The 20741-nt window shown below is 36.9% G+C and overlaps 1 protein-coding gene across 1 annotated transcript; it reads right to left on the bottom strand.

Moving 5' to 3' along the window:
* Positions 1-1666: 1666 nt before the first annotated feature.
* LOC140830751 (cysteine-tryptophan domain-containing zinc finger protein 3-like) lies at positions 1667-10487 on the bottom strand. The gene is given in 12 exon segments (XM_073194221.1): positions 1667-2288; positions 3028-3182; positions 3410-3570; positions 4046-4203; positions 4435-4751; positions 4753-5991; positions 6079-6515; positions 6994-8315; positions 8541-8939; positions 9020-9156; positions 9244-9316; positions 9978-10487. Coding segments are annotated over 12 exon segments (4734 nt in total). The 5' UTR covers positions 10095-10487; the 3' UTR covers positions 1667-2069.
* Positions 10488-20741: the final 10254 nt, after the last annotated feature.

The following is a 20741-nucleotide window of genomic DNA, read 5'->3' as shown; positions in this document are numbered from 1 at the left end:
TTAAACTTCTACTAGTTTGCAGGTTTACTGAACTTGGACAACGTCTATTTATAGATGGAAGTATTAAAGCTGCGAGAATCTATTGATATACAGAATCTAGTTGTGATGGTCATTATGTAAACCACAACCAATATTTTATGACGAAATCAGTGTTAGTTTTTCAAAATAAATTTGTCTTTTTTTGTGATGAAATATGAATTATTCTAACATGTAATCATATATCGACACCTTTTGTCCAAATTGGAGCACTTTAATTATTTTAGTCATGCATGTAATTTGTTGCGAACAATTTAAAACAATAATTCCGACAAGCATATTCTTAGCAATTTGATGAGCTAAGCCAAACGTTAACCATCGATTTTGTTTGGACTTTGCACATCTAATTCATTTCAAGCCATCTTGCTTAGTTGACATAACAAATCTATGGACTTATATCCAACTCGAATCGATCATTTGGGAACAAGTAGGATTCTTCTTACACAAACCGCGGAATTAATTGATTCATACTCGACTCGATATCTCGATTAAACAAGTGATCACAGACATATATATATTCGAACTTGAATTTAAAATTTTCTGAAACAAGAGTCACCTGCTGGCCGGAGAATATAAATATCTATCATTCGATATGTTATCAGAATCAAAATATGAAAAAAAAAAAAAATCGAGAAAATGAATTCCATATTTGATGTAACAAGAATATACATAATATACTAAAAATAAATAAAATATTTGATGATTTACATTGGCAAAAACTTGTGTGAGACGGTCTCACGGGTCGTAGTTTGTGAGATAGATCTCTTATTTGGGTCATCCATGAAAAAGTATTACTTTTTATGTTCACAGATAAAGATTCGTGAGAGCGTATCACACGAGACTTACTCTTTTGTATGTTAACATCAATCACTTAATTGTCTGGTTTTTTGTTATTACATGATTAAATATACAAAGTTGAAATTCTATTGATGCACCATGACAAGCCACTTAAGGCTGGTGCATAATTTGAAAAATAAATATATTGAATGGTGAGTATTGGTTGAGTTCTGTGTTATTTATAATATTAAAAGTACATATTCTTTGTTTGTTTGTGGTGTCTACTTATTAGAATGGAGGCATTATTTCTCCACTTGCAAGTATATATGTTTCCACTTCGACAGACCAAATCAAGTGATTCTGTCATCGTCCTTAGTGATCGGTGAAGAATGGTTCTTTCATTTAAAAATCAATTGATTTTTAATGTATTTTCTACGAAGAAAACAAATGGCAAAAGTCCATAGCAAAGAAGAATTTTCTATTTCTACAAAACAATTACAAGAAAATTATAAATTTTTAACCAAACGAAAACCAAAACTATCTTCTTAATCAAACCAAAATCAAAACCGAAACCGAAAATCATTTTCCAGTTACAAATTTAATTTTATATAATTTATTAATAAATTGAATTTGACCCTGAGTGCATCGAAATATTTATTTTTATTTATATTTTAGTGAGAAGTTAAACATTCATTGTATTTTTTAATTTAATTATCAAATAATTATTTAAATTTGTTTGATTATCTCAGGAGTATAAAAATTTAAAAGCATAAAATTATTTTTGCAGATCACATCCTATATTTGCCACTGTAAAGAATATGTGTATAAAATAGAGAGAATTCACATTCAATAATGTAAGATGCAGAGAGCCTTTGATATTCAGTTCTCTATTTCCATACATGGGAAAAACAAGATTGAAGATCAAAATTCGATTTACAATTATATGGGACTTAACTCTTGTAAAACGTCGATTTCTATATACAGAAGAAAACGATGACAGCATACATGAACAAAATGTTAAGCTTCCATTTAGAATGGATCGGTTATATGCCCAACTTCTCTATGATAATCTCTTCCTAGCTACAATGTATTCTGTTGACCTCAAATATCAAAACTGGACTCTGAAATAAGCTCACAAGAGCTTGCTTTCAAATCAGGGCGCTTGCTCGGGATTTACACTGGTATAAAGCACGTCTGTACAGTTGAATATTATCTGGCGTGACTGGCAGCTTGGCGGTTGATGGCATTAAAAGTGATTATTCTCTGGTGCGACTGGGAGCTTGGCGGTTTATGGCATCAAATGCAAGCCACACGGAATTTATAAGCTCCTTGACATCATGGAAGCTGAAGTCAATAACTCTCTTGACAGAAGCAATGGCCTCTTTATTCTGTGACTCCTCAAACTTAACATAAGCCGCTTTATACATATCTAGCGACTTTTTGGCAGCTTCCATGGCAGAATTTACATCTTTCGTCTGCAAAGAACACTGATTTAAATTTTACAGCCCAGATGTACTGAATGAAAGATGATAGAGAATGACGCATACTATCAACATCGACCCCATGACCAATCCGTGACCCGAATATTTTACAATATCTATGCTATATATAAAGCAAGAGCACTCTTTGGTGTCTCATGATACACCAAAATTTTTTCCTAAAATACTCATTTCCACAATATCGTTATTTTTTTAATGCAACAAATGCAATGCAATAAAATAAAACTTCAAATATTAACTTTAAAAACCTCTCATAATATTCCACACAAAATTTTTTTATATATAAATAAATATTTATATTTAAATTCACTTAATTGCGTGCAAACGTTTGCTAGTACCCCAAGAAATGGCAAGCAATGTTTGCCACTTTCCAGATGACCAATACCATATAGAGTCGAATGAAATGTATGGGTATATCTCCTGCTGTTACCCCAGCAAAATTCGCAACATTTATTAGTTTATTTAAGATATGCAAAACATAATAATATAATAATTATGTGGAGGGTGGTAAACTAGCATATTTTGACCATAGCAGTGCTGTGGAATGAACTATTTGATTGACTTCAGGAAGCCATATATCTAGTAATGAAAAAGTTCAGCCACTGAGCCAAGTACCCCAGCATAGTTCCACATCATCACCGGTCGTCATAGTCAAATGAAAACAATCGCTACAAAAAATAGATGCAAATAGCATAACAAGGGTCAATCGACTTACAAAGTCAAGCAGCCGAAAAAGGTTCGAGCGGTTGCGGGGAACCATAACATGATTCAATGCATGAAAATCATTGCCCTTAGATGAAGCGGCCCGCTCCGCCACCACTAAATTGTTGAAGTTATCAATATCAGATGCTGAAGATGATGGAGATTCACCTGATGTCCACAAGTGTCGCATGGAATCAATTCAAACACCGAAAAAAAAATCAATCAGAACAGAGTGGGAAAAATTAGTTATCAAGTAATTCTATTTCATTGGTCTTCAGATCAAAACAGCAAGTACGAGTGTTGCTTTATTGTACAAGATTTGTTTCCTGAATGTGAACACACACCTTGGTGCCAATATAATGAAAAATTCACGTTTGAAATTGGAAATACAATACCTTGAGGAAGCATCTGCATACTTGATTGCAAATCGCGCCAAATTCGGTGTGTACCACTGCTTTTGCAGTATACTATCTTCAGATAAGCCACTTCCACACATTTATAGGCCAAAGCAGCAGCAGCCAGTTCACAGCTTTTTTCATATTCATAGGCACAGGTTCTGAAAATTGAATGAAGTTTATTGTGAAGCTAGAAAATAGCCCTTAAGAAAGAAGCTTCGAGACAATGAAAGATATTGAACGATTCTAAAATCAACGACCATCTTATTCCACATCAAGCTTGTTATACTCATAAAATACTTTAATCTGTACTTCAACTTCAAAGTATCATCAGAAAGCTAATAATTAACTCCCCTAGTCTCATAATCTCCTTCTCAGGGCAAAAACTTAAAGAACGGTCCCCCCCTTACATTTGACACCTCAATATAGCAATTTGAAGAATCAAATCAACTATTCACTCCTCTATAGATACAAGTTTATTATACCAAATGTTCATAGCTAATTTTAGCATGCAAGTTTGGAGATTGAACATTAGTATTCCATGTTCAACGAGCAATTAAAAACCCAAAAACAAAAAAAAATTGATTAAATAATATCACATTGCGGAAGTAACTAACGATTAACCCATATACTTACTCGCAAAGTTTGGCAGCAGTACCATAGACTTGCATAAGATTAGTCTTCCAATCTTTTATGCTTTCACCGTTGCAGGCCTCTAAAAGTGAAGCACCGTGAAGAAACTTAAGAGCAGCTTTTAAGTATTCATAGTTACTTTCAGAACCAAAACCAGAGTTCTGCAAAAGTTATTTAGAGAAAAAGTAAAAAAGTGAACAAGGAAGATCCTGAATTAGCATACAACTCAAACAAGCATGGCAAAGCACAAGGATATTGTACATCAAATGAATCAAATAATTGACACTTCCAAGAAAATAATTTTTTTTAAAAAGGAGACGCAAACAGATTAACAAGCAATCTGGAAAGACCATAAACAAACATCCTCAGATTAAGATGCAATCTAAAAAGACCTTGATCAGATCGGCGTGAGATTTAAGTTGTTCAGCTTTTTTCAAAGCATCTTGAGCTTCTTTTAAGGCAGTAGAGAGAGGAAGAATGAAGACATTTTCATTCAGAAAGCTTGTTTCTAGAGCAGCAGATTTTCCGTGATGAACAGATTTTATGCTAGACTCGTCTGAGAATGAACGTTTCACATTACTCAACACTTCACACTGCACATGATAGTTGTCATCAACATCTATCTCTTCTTTCAGTTTTTCCTTTAAATCCAAAATTTCTGAGCCAGTAGATGGATCAGAAACCTTCTCTGCCAACCTATCACCACTGTGTTCTATTCCTCTTTCCAGAACTCTGTTGAGGTGAAAATGCTTTGGATAAGTCCGTGCTCATTTCCACCTTTCTATGAATGCAATTAACAAGTAATCTGGGGGGACATTGGCCACATTGCTCCAAGATACCGCTTTTGTTATCAACCAAAGGAGTCTCTAAAAATTCACAAGGTTGGTTGCCACTTGATATATGTTCACCACAAGGTATTTCCACGGCAGGTATTTCCACGTCAATACTTTCTCGAAAATCAGCGGTGTTTTTAAAGGATTCAACGTTAAGGATGCCAGTGGTTTTCCCTTTCCGCTTTATCCCCAAGTCAGAATTTCTATTCACGCCCAAAGATTTCTTCCCACTCCCCATTGCAGAAAATTCATTTACTCTAGAACCAATCTTACCTGCACTCTCCGATGTAACTGGTAAGACCTGATTCAGATAGGGCGTCCTCACAGGAGATGAGGAAACTGACTCCTCCGGTGAGCCTTTGACCTGGTCCATAAAACCAACTCCATTTTTACGGGAGTCAGAAATCTTGGAGCAGCTTGAAGTGGCAGCCATCGAAACACACCCCAAATCCTTTCTCAGCTCATCTATATCCTCCTTGGTCAGTGGTAACTTCAACTTAAGATTCTTTGACTGTGGTAACTTCACTTTAATATTCTTTGACTGTTCTTTTTCCTTAACAGTGTTAGTTGATTTTTCATTACCTCTTGACAAAATAACTCTAGCGTTCGTAACCTTTCTTTTTGATGAGTCACCACCCTTGCTTCTTTTGAACTCATCATCAATCTGAGACACTCCAGATTTTTGTTCTCTCTGAAAATCAATATCCTTCTCCTCCTTTTTTATCGATTGCTGTGCCACTTCTCGATACTCTCTGTTGTCACAATCCATGAATTTTCTCTTCTTTATAGATACTTCTTTTCTACTACTTGCATTTATGTTAAAAATCTGACCATCTGGTAAATCCTGTATCTGGTCTTTCGGTTTCTTCACATGAATATGAAGACTACCTTTTTCTCTAAAGCTTGAATCTTTTAGTAAACTTAATTTCTTCTCCTCCTTTACAGATTCCTTATGGGGTAAATCAGAATTCAAATCGTGGTCAAGCCAATCCAGGTTTCTAGTGGAAACCTGGAAATTGTCCACATTTAGAGCATCCTTACTTTTAATCATTTTCACCGTCCCTTGAACATGTTGAAAAGATTCTTTCCTGATTTTTTTTCTCAGGTTTACAAAATCTGCAAGAATTAAATATTCGAAAATCAAATAAACAAATTCATAATTAAGACAGAAACAAAATTTAACAGCATGGACAAATGACATACCTTCACCCATATTCTCATCTTTTCTTTTGTTCAATTTGCCTATGCCAATTGCTGACTTTTTTGGATGTTGTACTTTGCATTCTTTAGTTGCCTCTGGTCCTGCAAAAGGCTGGTTCACCTCCTTCAACTTCGTGCTATTCATGGAATGGCGTTGGAACTTCTTTTGAACAATATTAGGCGGGGCCGGATAGCTCATGCTAACAGTGTTTGAACTTTCTTTCAAACTTCGCCTCTTAGCTTGATAAGCCACTTTATCAGAAGTAAAATTCTGGTGGTTGGGAGTAAAATGATGAGCACCAACTGAAGCCACTACAGGCATGGATGTGTCAGCATGTGCTTGAGCATTATAGTGATTTTCGGGGATAGGAACTGATAATGAAGCACGGACGGCATTTGTAGTAACGTCTTCACCAACGTCACAACTGTTCATTCCTGGACTGAGGATTAATACAAATTATCTCAAGGTTAGGGTTCATTACAGTTGATTTTAGAAAATAATGTACGTTGGAACAGATACGTAATGAGAAAAAGACTTTGGTCATATGCATGTGCTGAACATTGACAGGAGAGAGTTTATCCAAGGCACCTACAGCACTGAACACAAGTGGCGATAGAAACAAAATACCTCCTCCCAAAAATTCACATCAAATTTGACTATTTAATGGAGTTGACAGCTGTCTAAAATTTGAATTGGTTTACTTAAATATTTTCTATTGACAATATTTTATGCGTAGTTTTTTCCAGATGATGAACTGTTGCATACATTTAATTATATGTGATATGAGCTACCGCACCAGAGTCCAATCTAAAGAGCATTTATGTTTTCCTTTTGAAGCAAATGGATCTGTCTACACAAAATAAAATGCAAACACATAAAGTCCAATCAAGAGCTATCAAATCAAGAAAGAAGCTTACAGCCAGTTAAGCATGCTGCAAATCCACTTCTCCGGCAGTTGATTAGACTTTGTACCATATGGTAGAAGACGCCATTTCTCACAACGATCACAGCCAACCCAATCTTCCTGTATTAATACAGGATCCACCACTGTCCCCTCTGTCCCAGTGATCACTCCTTCCTTAAAAGGTATGGCTTCAGCAGAAGGCTCAATCACATGAGTTTCAGAAGAACTCTTGTCTGCGTATGTTTTATTACATGATTTCCCCTTAAATTTAGCAGTATATCCAGTCTCTTCCTTCGCAGCATCAGGATTAGAGTTCTTTGACCTGTCTCCAGAAGGCCTTTTTAGTAAACATTTAGGGTTATCCATATGTTCAATACTGGTATCTAGCACATCTTTCTGCTTGGGATTCACCAAATTCTTTTTCTTTCCACTGTTCTTGACTTTCGGTGCTGCACAACCACCATCCCTCAAAATATCAGCAGATTTTGAGGCCAACTTCGCACTATTTTGAGTGGCTTTTGGATTTTTATCAACAGATAACTTATTTACATCAAAAGATAACCCTAAATTATCGTGTTCACCAGATTTAACTTTCATACCAACTTTCAAGCTGAACTTATTCATGGCTACTTTAACACTTTCACCATCAGAAACATCAGAGTAAGATTTAACTCTGTTCCTGCTATCCTGCCCATAATTAACTGAAATATCATTCTGAGAAACTCTTGTTAGATCTTCACCAAACTTGAGTCCATCACTACATCTGGATTCTTTCTGATCATACTTACTATAACTTTGGGTTGCTGTACAGCCTAATGAAGCATTCTCGACCAAATCACTTGACGCTGATCTTCCATTCAACCTATCTTTACTTCCTTTCCTCTTCTTCAGTGGGACATCCTTCTCAAAGGCCCTAACATTATCAGGTGGGACATCCATCTCAGAGCCCCTAACAACATCAGGTGGCCTAACAGCTTCTTTCAGAGGCTCATTAGTGCTGCAGACTGCATCAGATAAAGGTCTTGAGTTCAAGCCATTGAGAGGCTGAAGTCTGCATCCCAGGGTCTCATTTCCTGAAGTCTTCTTCTTTGAATCATTCAGATCTGGTATACACTCGTTTTCAGACTTCTCAAAATTTTCAAAGTTATCAGAAGATTTTGCTCTTTTCTCCTTTACAATATCTTTGTTCTCAAACCCAAGGGAGATGGCAGAACTCCCAGAGTTAATCTTGTACTCCCTTCTTGCAGAAGATTCTGTATCTCTGCCTAAGCTCAGAAAATCTTCACAGAGAGGTGAAAGAAGAGAACCACCAGAAACTAGGAACGAAGTCATTATCTGTTCGAAAAGATTCAGAAATTAATGCTGAATGACACAATATATCAACTAGAATGATATTACTAGAAATCATTTGATAACCATCAGAGAAAACCTTAGGTTTATGATGATACCTGTTAAATAATCTCTAAATAGCCAAAGTAGAAGAACAAGAATCGATATAAATGAAAAAGTGGTCGCATTAATAATTGTTGCAGTCACTGCAGTCGGGAAAATGAATAGTACCTGAAGAATATTTGCAGGAGATACATAAGGAGTCTCACCATATTCAAGCTTAATTCCGGCACTCTCCTCAGGACAATATTCAGTGGACGAAGATGGAGATGTAAGCCCGAGACTGTGTATTTCAGCATTATATTGTGCCACCATCTCTGAACCCAATTTAAGACGAACCTTCAGTGTTCTCTGCTCTGTTGGATTGTCTGACTTACTTGGACGAAGTTCAGATTTTGCAGTAAAAGCCTCAGCATCTTTATGAGAAGAATCAAATGTGTTTTCTTTGATTGACGAATCCTTAGTGGAAACTTTAAAGTTTTGGGACGGAAAAATACAGGGGGAAGAGGAAAATACATTCCTCAGAGTGGCAGGCGCATCACTTAGCTGGGTAGAATTAGGGGAAAAACCCTGAGAGGTTTACACAAACCACAAAGCTGAGTAAATACGTACTAATCAGAAAACAAGAAATATTTGCAATTTGTTTGTACCTCTTGAAGACAATTATCAGGAAATCTAGGCGGCCCGCGGAAATTTTGAACCTTGCGGGGGGATTTTGGTTGCGACAGTACTAAAGGAGAACGCTGGTGCATGGGTAAAAATGAACCATATCCACCATATTTTGCCCCTACGAATGCAACAAAAGTTCAGATGTGTGGTCAATATTTTCCGATATGAAACAAAGGAAACAAAATCTCATAGAAACGACACCTACCCAAATTTTCCGCCGAAACCCCTCCCTCGAAATCTTTCTGAAAATGGCCAAGTAAACTTTGAACCCTGTCTCCCTAAAATAATAGAGATTCAAACATTAAGTATTGCCATCAGTGGGCATGATTACGAGAGCAAGGTATCAAGATCATAAGAGTATGAATCAATCCAAGATAGGAAATGCAGTACTACAGAGCTGTAAAGTAGCTCATCATCACCATCAAACACGTATTAGCAGAGACCTAATGAAAAATGAGTTTGCATAAAGAAAACGTAGGAGATAAGCTCATTAGCTGCAAATTGTTTAGTTGACACTGTCAAAAGTTAGATAAAACAACGGTTTATTTCAAATGATCATTGATATTTCGTAGTGTCAACAGATCATAAGAGTCATAATTTTCAACTTCCACCTCGTAAAAATAGGCTATCATTAGATTTCTTCAAACAACCTCAGAACTTCACACTTCATAATAACAGAAGCACGTTCAATCCACTCAGAAAAGTAAAAAGATGAAAGTAATTTTCGAGCCTCGGAGGTTAAGTGATTCAACTATTCAATCCTACTAGTTAAACTTCAATTAAGCATTTCAGAGACAACCCCTAGTCCATTTAATTAAAAAAGCATAGCAGTCATTCTAGGATCAGTCATCATCCATATGCACCAATTCACTCAAAGATAACTCCTTTTTCTATCTTAATAACAGTAGTGATTGTCAACAGCAGAAAATGAACTCTTACAATGTAAGAGAGAGCAATGTCAGGGTCCGTTCTTCTATCATCCTTGTAGTAGCAAGCCTCTCCTTCTTCAAGCTCTGGCGCTTGGATCATTCCAGGCCCACTTGCCCAACTCCCCATATAAGAAAAACTAATCGCAATCCCCACACCAAAAGCTTAAAACCCTAATTCATCCCCAATTCTGAAATCCAATGTATCACTCTTCGATTAAAAAATCAAGCTTCAGCCAAATAAAATACTCCAAGAGCCCGCCAACAGACACGCCCTTGATCCCCCTAATTCACAAAATTCGGAATCCCAATCCAAACCCTACTTGATCATCTAAATTCTAAAATATATAAAACAACCGTGTATATCAGAATTTTACGCGAATAAAAAACTGTCAATTCTACGACAAGTTAATGCAATAACACAGGTTGAATTTTTCTCTCCGAGCAAGCGACGATCAGTATGAAATCTGAATTTTTCTCTCCGGGCAAGCGACGATCGTATGAAATCTGAATGCAATGCTTATTTTTTTTTTTTTTATTTGTTGAAATATATATATATATATACACATATATATCTGATACATTTTTGAGTTTGAGAGAGAAGAAGTTTCCTTTTTTTCCTTCATTTTTTAAAATTTATTCATTATTAATTGCTTGAGATAAAATATTTAATTAATCGCCCATACCTAATCACTTACAAATTTGAGATTTTCAAATTTAGGTTATTGATATTATTATTTTTATTAGTGTGAGACTGTATGACGAATCTTTATCTGTGAGACGGATCAACTCTATCGATATTCACAATAAAATGTAATATTCTTAGTATAAAAAGTAATAATTTTTTCATAGATTACTCAAATAAGAGATATGTCTCACAAAATACGACCGTGAGACCGTCTCACACAAGTTTTTGCTTTTTATTATTAATAATAATATTATTATTATTACACGGATATTACAAATAAAAATAAAAATTAATTTGTGATTCTATAATTTTTTTTCTCCTATAGTATTTTATGTTGCATTTGATTTAGGCAATAAATGAAGAATAAATTTTATATTGTTAATTATTTCCATTTTCATTGATTTTGTAGTCAATATGGGTGATGTCGGAGCTTTATCAATATTAATTTTAATTCAACATCTTTTTCAACTCATTCTCTATATTCTATATTTTTTTATTTTATTTTAGTAGGTCAATTTGACATAAAAGTTTATTTGTAGTTTTATTGTTTATAGGTGTTTGTTAGCTAACTTTGTTGGTGTGAGTTTAATAATAATTTTTGTATATCTATCTTTTTCCGATTTTTTATCCAACTTTTTTTAAACTTATCTAAAAATTCAAACTATCTCAATAAATCTTATGTAATCATTAACCTAAAAGTTTCATATTCTGTTAAATAATATATATTTTATATACAAAACTATCAAACGAATTGTTTTAATATGACACGTATCGAGTGCCACAGAATACTAGTATGCAAATAAAATAGATTGTGAGGTCCGCGTTTGAAATTCTGGATTTTAAATTATGACCATTTTATTACTTATATTTAGCCTGTTAAGCTCGATATTTTTTTTAAAAAAATATTTAAAACTCGTAGCTGCTATATTTGGCGAGGGTTGAGCTCAATTCTTACCCATATGGCCACGTGTGATTAACAAAATCCAATCCAATTTGAATGACAATTTATCCGGCCGACAAGGGGGATGCTATGTCCAAAATCCTTAACATCCACCAATATTAAAATGAATATTAATCTAATTAAGAATCAGCTTTCTTATGCTAAAATCACTTATTTTGGCTTTTTACCCCATATTGTAGGGTGGATCTCGAAAGATATGAAAGATCTCCCTCCAAGCCGTACATACGACTTTCATTGAATACGGCTTTCCGCAGAATTCTATATGTATCTATGAGATCAAGTATGGAATTCTGTTTACTCACTTTAAATTGAGCATCTGTTTCCCTCTCTTTCCTACTAGAAACTAACGCCCATGGGGGACTGACTTCGATAGAGGATTATTGGGGAAAAAATAATACAAATGTTTACCTTTATCTCATTCTTAATAAATTATATAAACCAAAACATATATTATTATTTATCAAATACATTTCGTATTCTATCCAATTATCCTAATAATTTTAATACAATATCTACAAATTATGCCGCCAAATCAACGCAGTATAATAATATAATTTCTTTTACTATGCTAAGTGTCACAGGGGTTAATCACGCAGCAACTTTTCCCCGAGTTTCTAACCCTTGTGCGGCTTGAATCACGCACTGATTCAATCAGCCAACCTTTCAACACTCGTATTTAATTATTTAGTGGAATATCAAACTCACAGAGCCAAGCAAACCAAACCAAAACATGCAGTAAGTAAGGCACACAACAATTTACGGGCAATGCCCAACCTTTGCATTCATCCTCAGTCATAATTACAATCGAGTTTGCACACAAAGAAGGCCCACACTCGTGAATGCCTTGTGCAACTCAAGGCCAAAGCATATAAACACAATACAATGCAGAAAACCAAAACTAACTGTCTAGGACACCTGTCAAGTCCGCATGGAGCCAAGTGTAACTGCCATGTCCAAGTGCCCTGCCTGCATGCCACTTGTTGCTGAATGTTTCCAAGTGTCTCAAAATCCCAACAACTTCTTCAAACCATCAGAAATGACTGCCATGTGTCCCCAAATCAGTCAACTCGAAATGACAACCAAGCTCAATATTGCCAACACCTTTTCTGCACCGAACACATCCTCACAGTGTGCCAACTTGTTCATATACTTAGCCAACTCAATATGCCTAAGTTATGTAGACCATAACTAAGTGTTAGGCATCAACACTTTGCTTCATGGCACTCCGCAATCATGCCATGAAATCGAGCCAAACTTTAAGGGTCTAACAAACCACCCCCACTAGAAGAACTCGACGCCCTCGTCGAAACCCCTAGCAAGCCCTTCCTTCTCTCATAATCATCAATCTTATCTTCAAATTGCCACAAATTAACATTTTGGATCCAAGTAGCATCTGCCTCAGAATTTCCCACCCACTAAACTAAGTAATCAACCATTTGATTCTTCTTACTTTGACCCAAAACTCTGTCATCCAGAATTCGTTCAACTTTTCGATCAAACTCATACCGAACAACTGGCTGTGCACGACTTGTCTGCACTCTAGCCTGATCTTCCTGAAACTTCTTCAGAAAACTCACATGAAAAGTTGGATGAATCTTCAACATATTAGGCAGCTTCAATCTGTAGGCAACTTTCTCCACTTTAGTCATAACTTCGAAAGGACCATCATACCGAGGAACCAACACACGAGGCACCGTCTTTGCACTGATTTTGTTCCAAATTTGAGGAGTTAACTTCAAAAGAACTCGTTCACCAACCTGGAATTCAACATCTCTTCGACCTTTGTCCGCATAATTCTTCATTCTGCGTTGGGCTTTGGCCAAGCTATTCTTTGCTTCATCCAACAACTCTTGCTTTGCTCTTGCAAACCGATAAGCAGTGGGACAATCACCCCCACTTTTCTGCAAAGCAACTTCATGAGGTGTTGTTGGTTGAAAGCTATACAACAACTCAAAGGGACTCAAACTAGAAGCCGATGACTTGTGCAAATTATATGAGAATTGTGCAACGTAAAGCAAATCTGTCCAATTCCGCTGACTTGTTGTCATATACCTCATGTATTCCTCCAACAACTGATTCATTCTCTCAGTCTGCCCATCAGTTTGAAGATGATTGGCAGTAGAGAATTTCAACTCCGAACCCGTCATGTTGAACAAAGCAGTCCAAAACCTTCCCGTGAACATTGTGTCCCTATCACTCACAATATCTTGCGGAACACCAAAGTATTTGATAACATTCTTGAAAAATAACTCGACAGTAAGTTCAGCGGAACATACCTTTGGAGCACCGATGAATACTGCATATTTTGTAAAGCGATCCACCACAACGAGAATGGAAGCCATACCATTCACTTTTGGAAAGCCTAGAATGAAATCCATAGAGACGAACTGTCACGGCAGCTCGAGGATAGGCAATGGTTGCAACAATCCTGCTTCTTTCAATCTTTCCGTCTTGTCCAGTTGACAAACAAGACAAGTTTTGACATAATGCTCCACATCTTCTTCTATCTTCGGCCAATAATAAGTCCGAGACAACAAGGCCAACATTCGAGCAACACTTGGGTGACCAGCCCATTAAGTATCATGTGTTTCTCGAAGTAATTCCTTTCGAAGAGGGCAACTTGGAACATAAGCCCTATTTCCCTTGGCACACAGAAGCTCATCTTCGATCCAATACTTACGAATCTCCCCATTCTGCATTGATCAACCAACTTCTGATACACCTTGTCAAGAGGAGATGCCTCACGAATTCTACCCAAGAAATCCGAGTCAATTACTGTCAATGCTGCTACATAGTCATGTACAGATTTTCGACTAAGAGCATCAGCAACTTCATTATGCTTCCCAGTTTTGTGAACCAACTGAAAATCGAACTTACTTAGGAATTCTTGCCGGCGTGCTTGTTTAGGAGTCAACTTCTTTTGAGTCTGAAAATAAGCGTTGGCCACATTGTCTATGATTACAACAAACTTTGTGCCAAGCAAATAATGTCTCTACACCTCCAAAAAATGCACTACTGCCATCATTTCTTTTTCATCAGTCGAGTACCTCACCTCGGCATCCTTCAGTTTCCAACTTTCAAAGGCAATGGGGTTTCGTTCTTGCATAAGAACTCCACCCAATGCACGGTCCGATGCATCTGTAAACACTTCAAATGGCTTGTCAAACTCAGGCAATTTCATCACGGGTTCTGGCACAATGACCTTCTTGAGAGTCTCAAATGCCTCCACACACTGAACCGACCAAACATATTTGTTGTCTTTCCTCAATAAGTCAGTCAATGGCCCAACGATCCGAGAATACCCTATAATGAATCTCTTGTAGTAATTGGTTAAGCCCAAGAAGGACCTTAACTCAGAATCTTTCGTCGGGGCAGACCAATCAACAATCGCTTGCACCTTTTTTTTTATCCATGTGAACCTTTCCATGGCTTATCACATGTCCAAGGAAAGTAGTATGATCCCTACAGAATTCACACTTCTCTTTTTTCACATACAACTCGTATTCTCTAAGGCATGAGAATACATCAGTCAAATGCATCAAGTGATATTCCAAAGACTCGCTATATACCACGATGTCATCCAAATACACAACCACAAAACGATCCAAATACTCAAACAGTACATCATTCATCAGGTTGCAAAACGTTGCAGGAGAATTTGTAAGACCAAAAGGCATCACAAGAAATTCGTAAGAACCATACATTGTGACACATGTGGTCTTTGCCTCATCTCCTTCAGAAATCCTCACTTGCCAATAACCTGATCTTAGATCGATCTTAGTGAAGTATCTCGCCTTTGACATCTTGTCAAATAAATCCAGGACATTTGGAATAGGGTACTTATTTTTACAGTAACCTTATTCAAAGCCCTATAATCGATTCACATCTTTAGCGTCCCATCGTGTTTCTTTTGGAACAGCACCGGTGATCCGAACGGAGCCTTAGATGGTGGAATCATCCCACAATCCAACAACTCTGCCAATTGTTTCCTCAGCTCAACAAGTTCCGAGGGACTCATTCGGTACGGAGCCTTTGCAGGCACCACCGCACCCGGTTCCAATTCGATCTTATGATCAACAGCACGTCGGGGTGGCAAGGACCTGGGCAACTCCACGGGCATTATGTCATGGAATTGCTCAAGAAAATTAGCAACTGCATCGAGCACTTCTTGGTACACATCGGGCTTAATTTTGACCATGGCTGTAACATAGGTAACATCACCATGTTTCAAGCCCTTCTCAATCTGATTGGCCGAAATCAGACATGCCTTCTTTCCAGAGATTGTTATCACATCATACACCCAGTTCACGAATGAAGGATTATTGACATCCGCAATCAATAATCCACCCAAGTGTGGCATCACTGCAACTTGAGCCGCAACCAATAATTCATTTCCTAGAATGACATCAAAGTCATCAAGAGGAACAGCCATCAAACCGCATTGTCCGGACCAACTCCCCACCTTAAATTCCATATTGGTCACCCCCTTGATTGGCTTTGCTTCAAAATTCACTGCCTTTATTTTACTTGAGTGTTGGGCAAGTTTCAAACCCAACGACTGAACTTCCCTTTCAGCAACAAAGTTATGTGTTGCACATGTGTCCACCATGGCCATAATCTCACGACCATTGATGAGGGCTTTCACATACATTAAGCCCTTAGATTGAGACAAATTAGCATGTAGAGAACACAACCATTGTAAAGGATTCACCAACGAGGGACCATATTCTTTTTGCGCATTCTCCTCTTCGGCCACCAATGCAGATAGTTTCTCCTTCTTTGGAAAATCTCGCATTCGGTGCTCACCATTGCATATGAAGCACTCACGCTTCGTTTTATCAAAGACATAGGTTTCCTTGGTTTCTTTGGTGATGCTTTCACTATCTTTCTTGCTCTTCTTTTTCCTAAATTTGTCAGATTTGACAAACTTAGGCTTGCCTTTGTCTTTCGCATCATTTCGCTTCAGGACAGCATCACTAGCGCCAATGGCTTTGAAATCAAACAACCTATCAGCAGCAGCAATGGCGGATGGCAATTCCTTGACTCCTTGCCTTTGTAATTCAGCTTGGGCCCAAGGTTGCAATCCTGCGAGGAAATTGAAGAGTTTGTCTTCCTCGGACATATCCCTTACATCCAACATCAACGAACTGAAATCCTTAACATAATCCCTAGTAGTTCCAGAATGCTTCAATTTTCAAAGTGACTCCCTAGCAAGCAACAAACTCCCTAGCAAGCAACAAAGTATTGCTAGGCAGGAACTGCTCTTTCAATTCTCGTTTTAGGGTCTCCCATGTCTCAACTTGTCACAGTTTGCACTAGCATCATCAGATAGACGAGCCCGCCACCATAAATTTGCATCCTCGATCAAATACATACTTGTGATTGATACTTTCTCTTCATCAGGGACTTTGGCAGCCTGGAAATAAGTTTCCATGTCCCACAGAAAGTTTTCCAACTCTTTGGCACTGCGTTTTCCACCCAATGGCTTAGGATCGGGGACTTTGAACTTTGTTGAAGGAAGCAGATGAATGCCCGGTCTTTCCAGCACCAACGACCTTCTTCAACAAATTCAACTCAAGTTCGAATCCATCACATTTTTATTCGAGATCTTCTCCAACAGACACCAATCTTCGTTCCAAAAATTCCGTCAGATCTGCAATGCTAACAACATTTGTATCTGCAATAGCATGCAATCCTTCAACTTGCTGGTAAAGCGTCTCTGTTGGTGATCCGGTTGGAACACCAAGGAGCCCTTCAATCCTTCTCATTCTAGTTTCAAGTTCTAGAATACGATCCCACGCCGAAGTATTGTTCGTTCCTGAAGTGCTAGACGAATCTGCCATGATTTGGGTGTCTGCAACTTCAATAAATTCGAGCAAACCTGGCGCTGATACCAACTGTCACAGGGGTTAATCACGCAGCAACTTTTCCCCAAGTTTCTAACCCTTGTGCGGCTTGAATCACGCACTGATTCAATCAGCCAACCTTTCAACACTCGTGTTTAACTATTTAGTGGAATATCAAACTCACAGAGTCAAGCAAACCAAGCCAAAACATGTAGTAAGTAAGGCACACAACAATTTACGGGCAATGCCCAACCTTTGCATTCATCCTCAGTCAGAATTACAATTGGGTTTGCACACAAAGAAGGCCCACACTCGTGAATGCCTTGTGCAACTCAAGGCCAAAACATATAAACACAATACATTGCAGAAAACCGAAACTAACTGTCTAGGACACTTGTCAAGTCTGCATGGAGCCAAGTGTAACTGCCATGTCCAAGTGCCCTGCATGCATGACACTTGTTGCTGAATGTTGCCAAGTGTCTCAAACTCCCAAAAACTTCTTCAAACCATCAGAAATGACTGTCATGTGTCCCCAAATCAGCCAACTCGAAATGACAACCAAGCTCAATATTGCCAACACCTTTTCTGCACCAAACACATCCCCACAATGTGCCAACTTGTTCATATATTTAGCCAACTCAATATTCCTAAGTTATGTAGACCATAACTAAGTGTTAGGCATCAACACTTTGCTTCATGGCACTCCACAATCATGCCATGAAATCGAGCCAAACTTTAAGGGTCTAACACTAAGCTACTTGTAGTTATTATTTACAGTGTGTTTGGCAACCAAGATTTAGGAGGATTTCATGGAATTTGGATTTCAAAATCCTATTTTTACTGTTTGACAATATGATTCAAAAAAAATATTCGGATTTGTTTAGAATTTTATGGGATTTCATGGGATTTCGATAAGTATATCCAAATCCAATCAAATTTGATAAGATTTGGTGGGATTTGGATTTTAAAAATATGCAATTACTTTTTTATCCAACACATCATTCTCATCAACACATCATTCTCCACCATGATAAGTTGAAAGATTTTGTTTAAATTATAGTAAGTTGAAAGATTTTGTTTAAATTTTATAAGTTTTTTGTGTTATTTACTGATTAATATAATAAAAATTATAGTAATTACCAAAGCCTCTTTTTACGTTTAATAATTAATTTCATGTTAAAATTTGAAGTTGTTTAATGATTTTTTAATTATTATTTTATGTGCACTGTGATTAATAAATAATAATTAATTTTTAAATTTACAAATACAAATAATAGAGAAGAATTATTAATTTCTAAACGTCTTTGGGTTATTTATGTTTATATGATTTCTAAGAGTAGCTTAGTAAAATTATAAAATTCCAAATAAGAAATGGATTTGTAAATACCTGTAGGACCGAGCGCTTACCGCTTTACCAAAAGCTATAGCTAGTAGTAATGGTGCAACTCAAATCTTTTAAACTGCACAGCAGCTCAAGCACCATGATTCGATCGCTCTACCAAACAGGGACAATTATTGCACCCAACAATCTCCTTCCCAATAATTGCACTCCTTGCAATCAATGGGAATCGAACCAGTGACCTTGGCTCTGATACCAATTGTAGGACCGAGCGCTTACCGCTTTACCAAAAGCTATAGCTAGTAGTAATTGTGCAACTCAAATCTTTTAAACTGCACAGCAGCTCAAGCACCACGATTCGATCGCTCTACCAAGCAGGGACAATTATTGCACCCAACAATACCATTTTTAAATTTTAAACCAAACAACAAATGGAATTTCAAATACTTGAATTTCCAAATCCAATTCCAAATCCTATGAAATTCTCTCAAATCTTGGTTGTCAAACACACGGTTAGGAATCTCATTTAGTAATTAATTTTATCTCTAAAACTTATCAAATTATCTTTCCGAAAATACTCACATTATCATTATATTTATGAGAAAAAATTCAAAATAAAAGCTCTTACACAAAAATTAACAAGAAAAAAGTAACTATTAGGACCAAGCGCTTGTCGTTTTACCAAAAGTTATAGCTGGTGGTAATGGTGCAACTCAAATATGTTAAACCGCACAGCTGCACAAGCACCACGGTTTGATCACTCTACCAAACAGGGACAATTATTGCACTCAACAGTAACATCACACAAAAATTAACAAGCAAAAATTAACATAAATATTATTACATTTCAAAATATAATGTATTTAATCTAACTTCAAAAAATTCACGTGACAACTTTAAATAAATAGGTGAAATTGGGAAAATAGATGCCATCAAATCTTTTTTTAAAAAATATGATTTTATCAAATGTATTTGAAATCGAAGTTAGATATTAAATAAATAGCGGCGAGGTTGGATCGTGTGAAACATGTGGGTAAAATAATAAACAAGCTTGGTTCTTGGATAAGGAAAATATTTTTCTAGAGTTTGATTGGTCAAGAGTATGATGACGAGGCAACACTCGGGTGCATGTCCCAAGTGACTTGGCGAAGGGCCTGCTCATCACCAATTTTAGGGCTAGGTTTTTCTGACTTTGATCCTAAATTATTGTAGATTCTTCTCCGTTTATTAGAGAAGCTCGCATTTTGATGCTCTCTTCTTTGCTTTCGGCAGTTGTTTCCTTCTCCGGGGTTCTGAGTTACGTTGTTCTTGGTTTTAACATTTTATATAATTTTCAACTCGTATCTGCATTTTTACTAAAATTTGAGGTGTGTGGTTGATTGGGCATCGTGATTTTGCTGTGATTCATTCATATAATTGATGAAAAAGAATATTAACTGCTAAACAGGAAGGATTTATGCTGAAATTTGAGGGCCTTATGATGGGAGGCTTGTGTATATCAGTGGCTTGTTTATTGGGTGGGAATGATGGACATTTAAATTTTAACATCGCTCCTGCTTTTTTGTTTCCATACGTTAAGTTCTTCTGTAACTGATATTAATTTTTGCAAAAGTGGATACAGTCCAGTTGAAGGTTGCCTGCTGTGTTTTAGACAATTTGTAGCAGGTTTCCTATATCTTGAACTTTAACTTGAACCCTTTCCATGTATATTTGGTTTCCCGGCATGGCATCGTAAATCTGCATTCATGTCGACATACTTGGCTTTTGGGTTGCTTCCAGAATCTTGAAAGGTGGGAATGTGTTACTTTCAGTCTTCTGTATAGTTTTTTTGCAGAAAGTTAGTGCTCATGGTTTTCTGTTTTCTTTGACATATTTGTATGTTTTTTAAAACAACTCAGTTGCCCGATTTTCTTCTGACTAATAAGGGGAGATGACAGTCTTCC

The sequence above is a fragment of the Primulina eburnea genome, chromosome 4 (assembly GCF_022965805.1).
Source record: "Primulina eburnea isolate SZY01 chromosome 4, ASM2296580v1, whole genome shotgun sequence".
NCBI classification, from domain to species: domain Eukaryota; kingdom Viridiplantae; phylum Streptophyta; class Magnoliopsida; order Lamiales; family Gesneriaceae; genus Primulina; species Primulina eburnea.
Note: the sequence above shows the minus strand (reverse complement) of the source record. Positions and strands in the feature narration are given on the sequence as shown.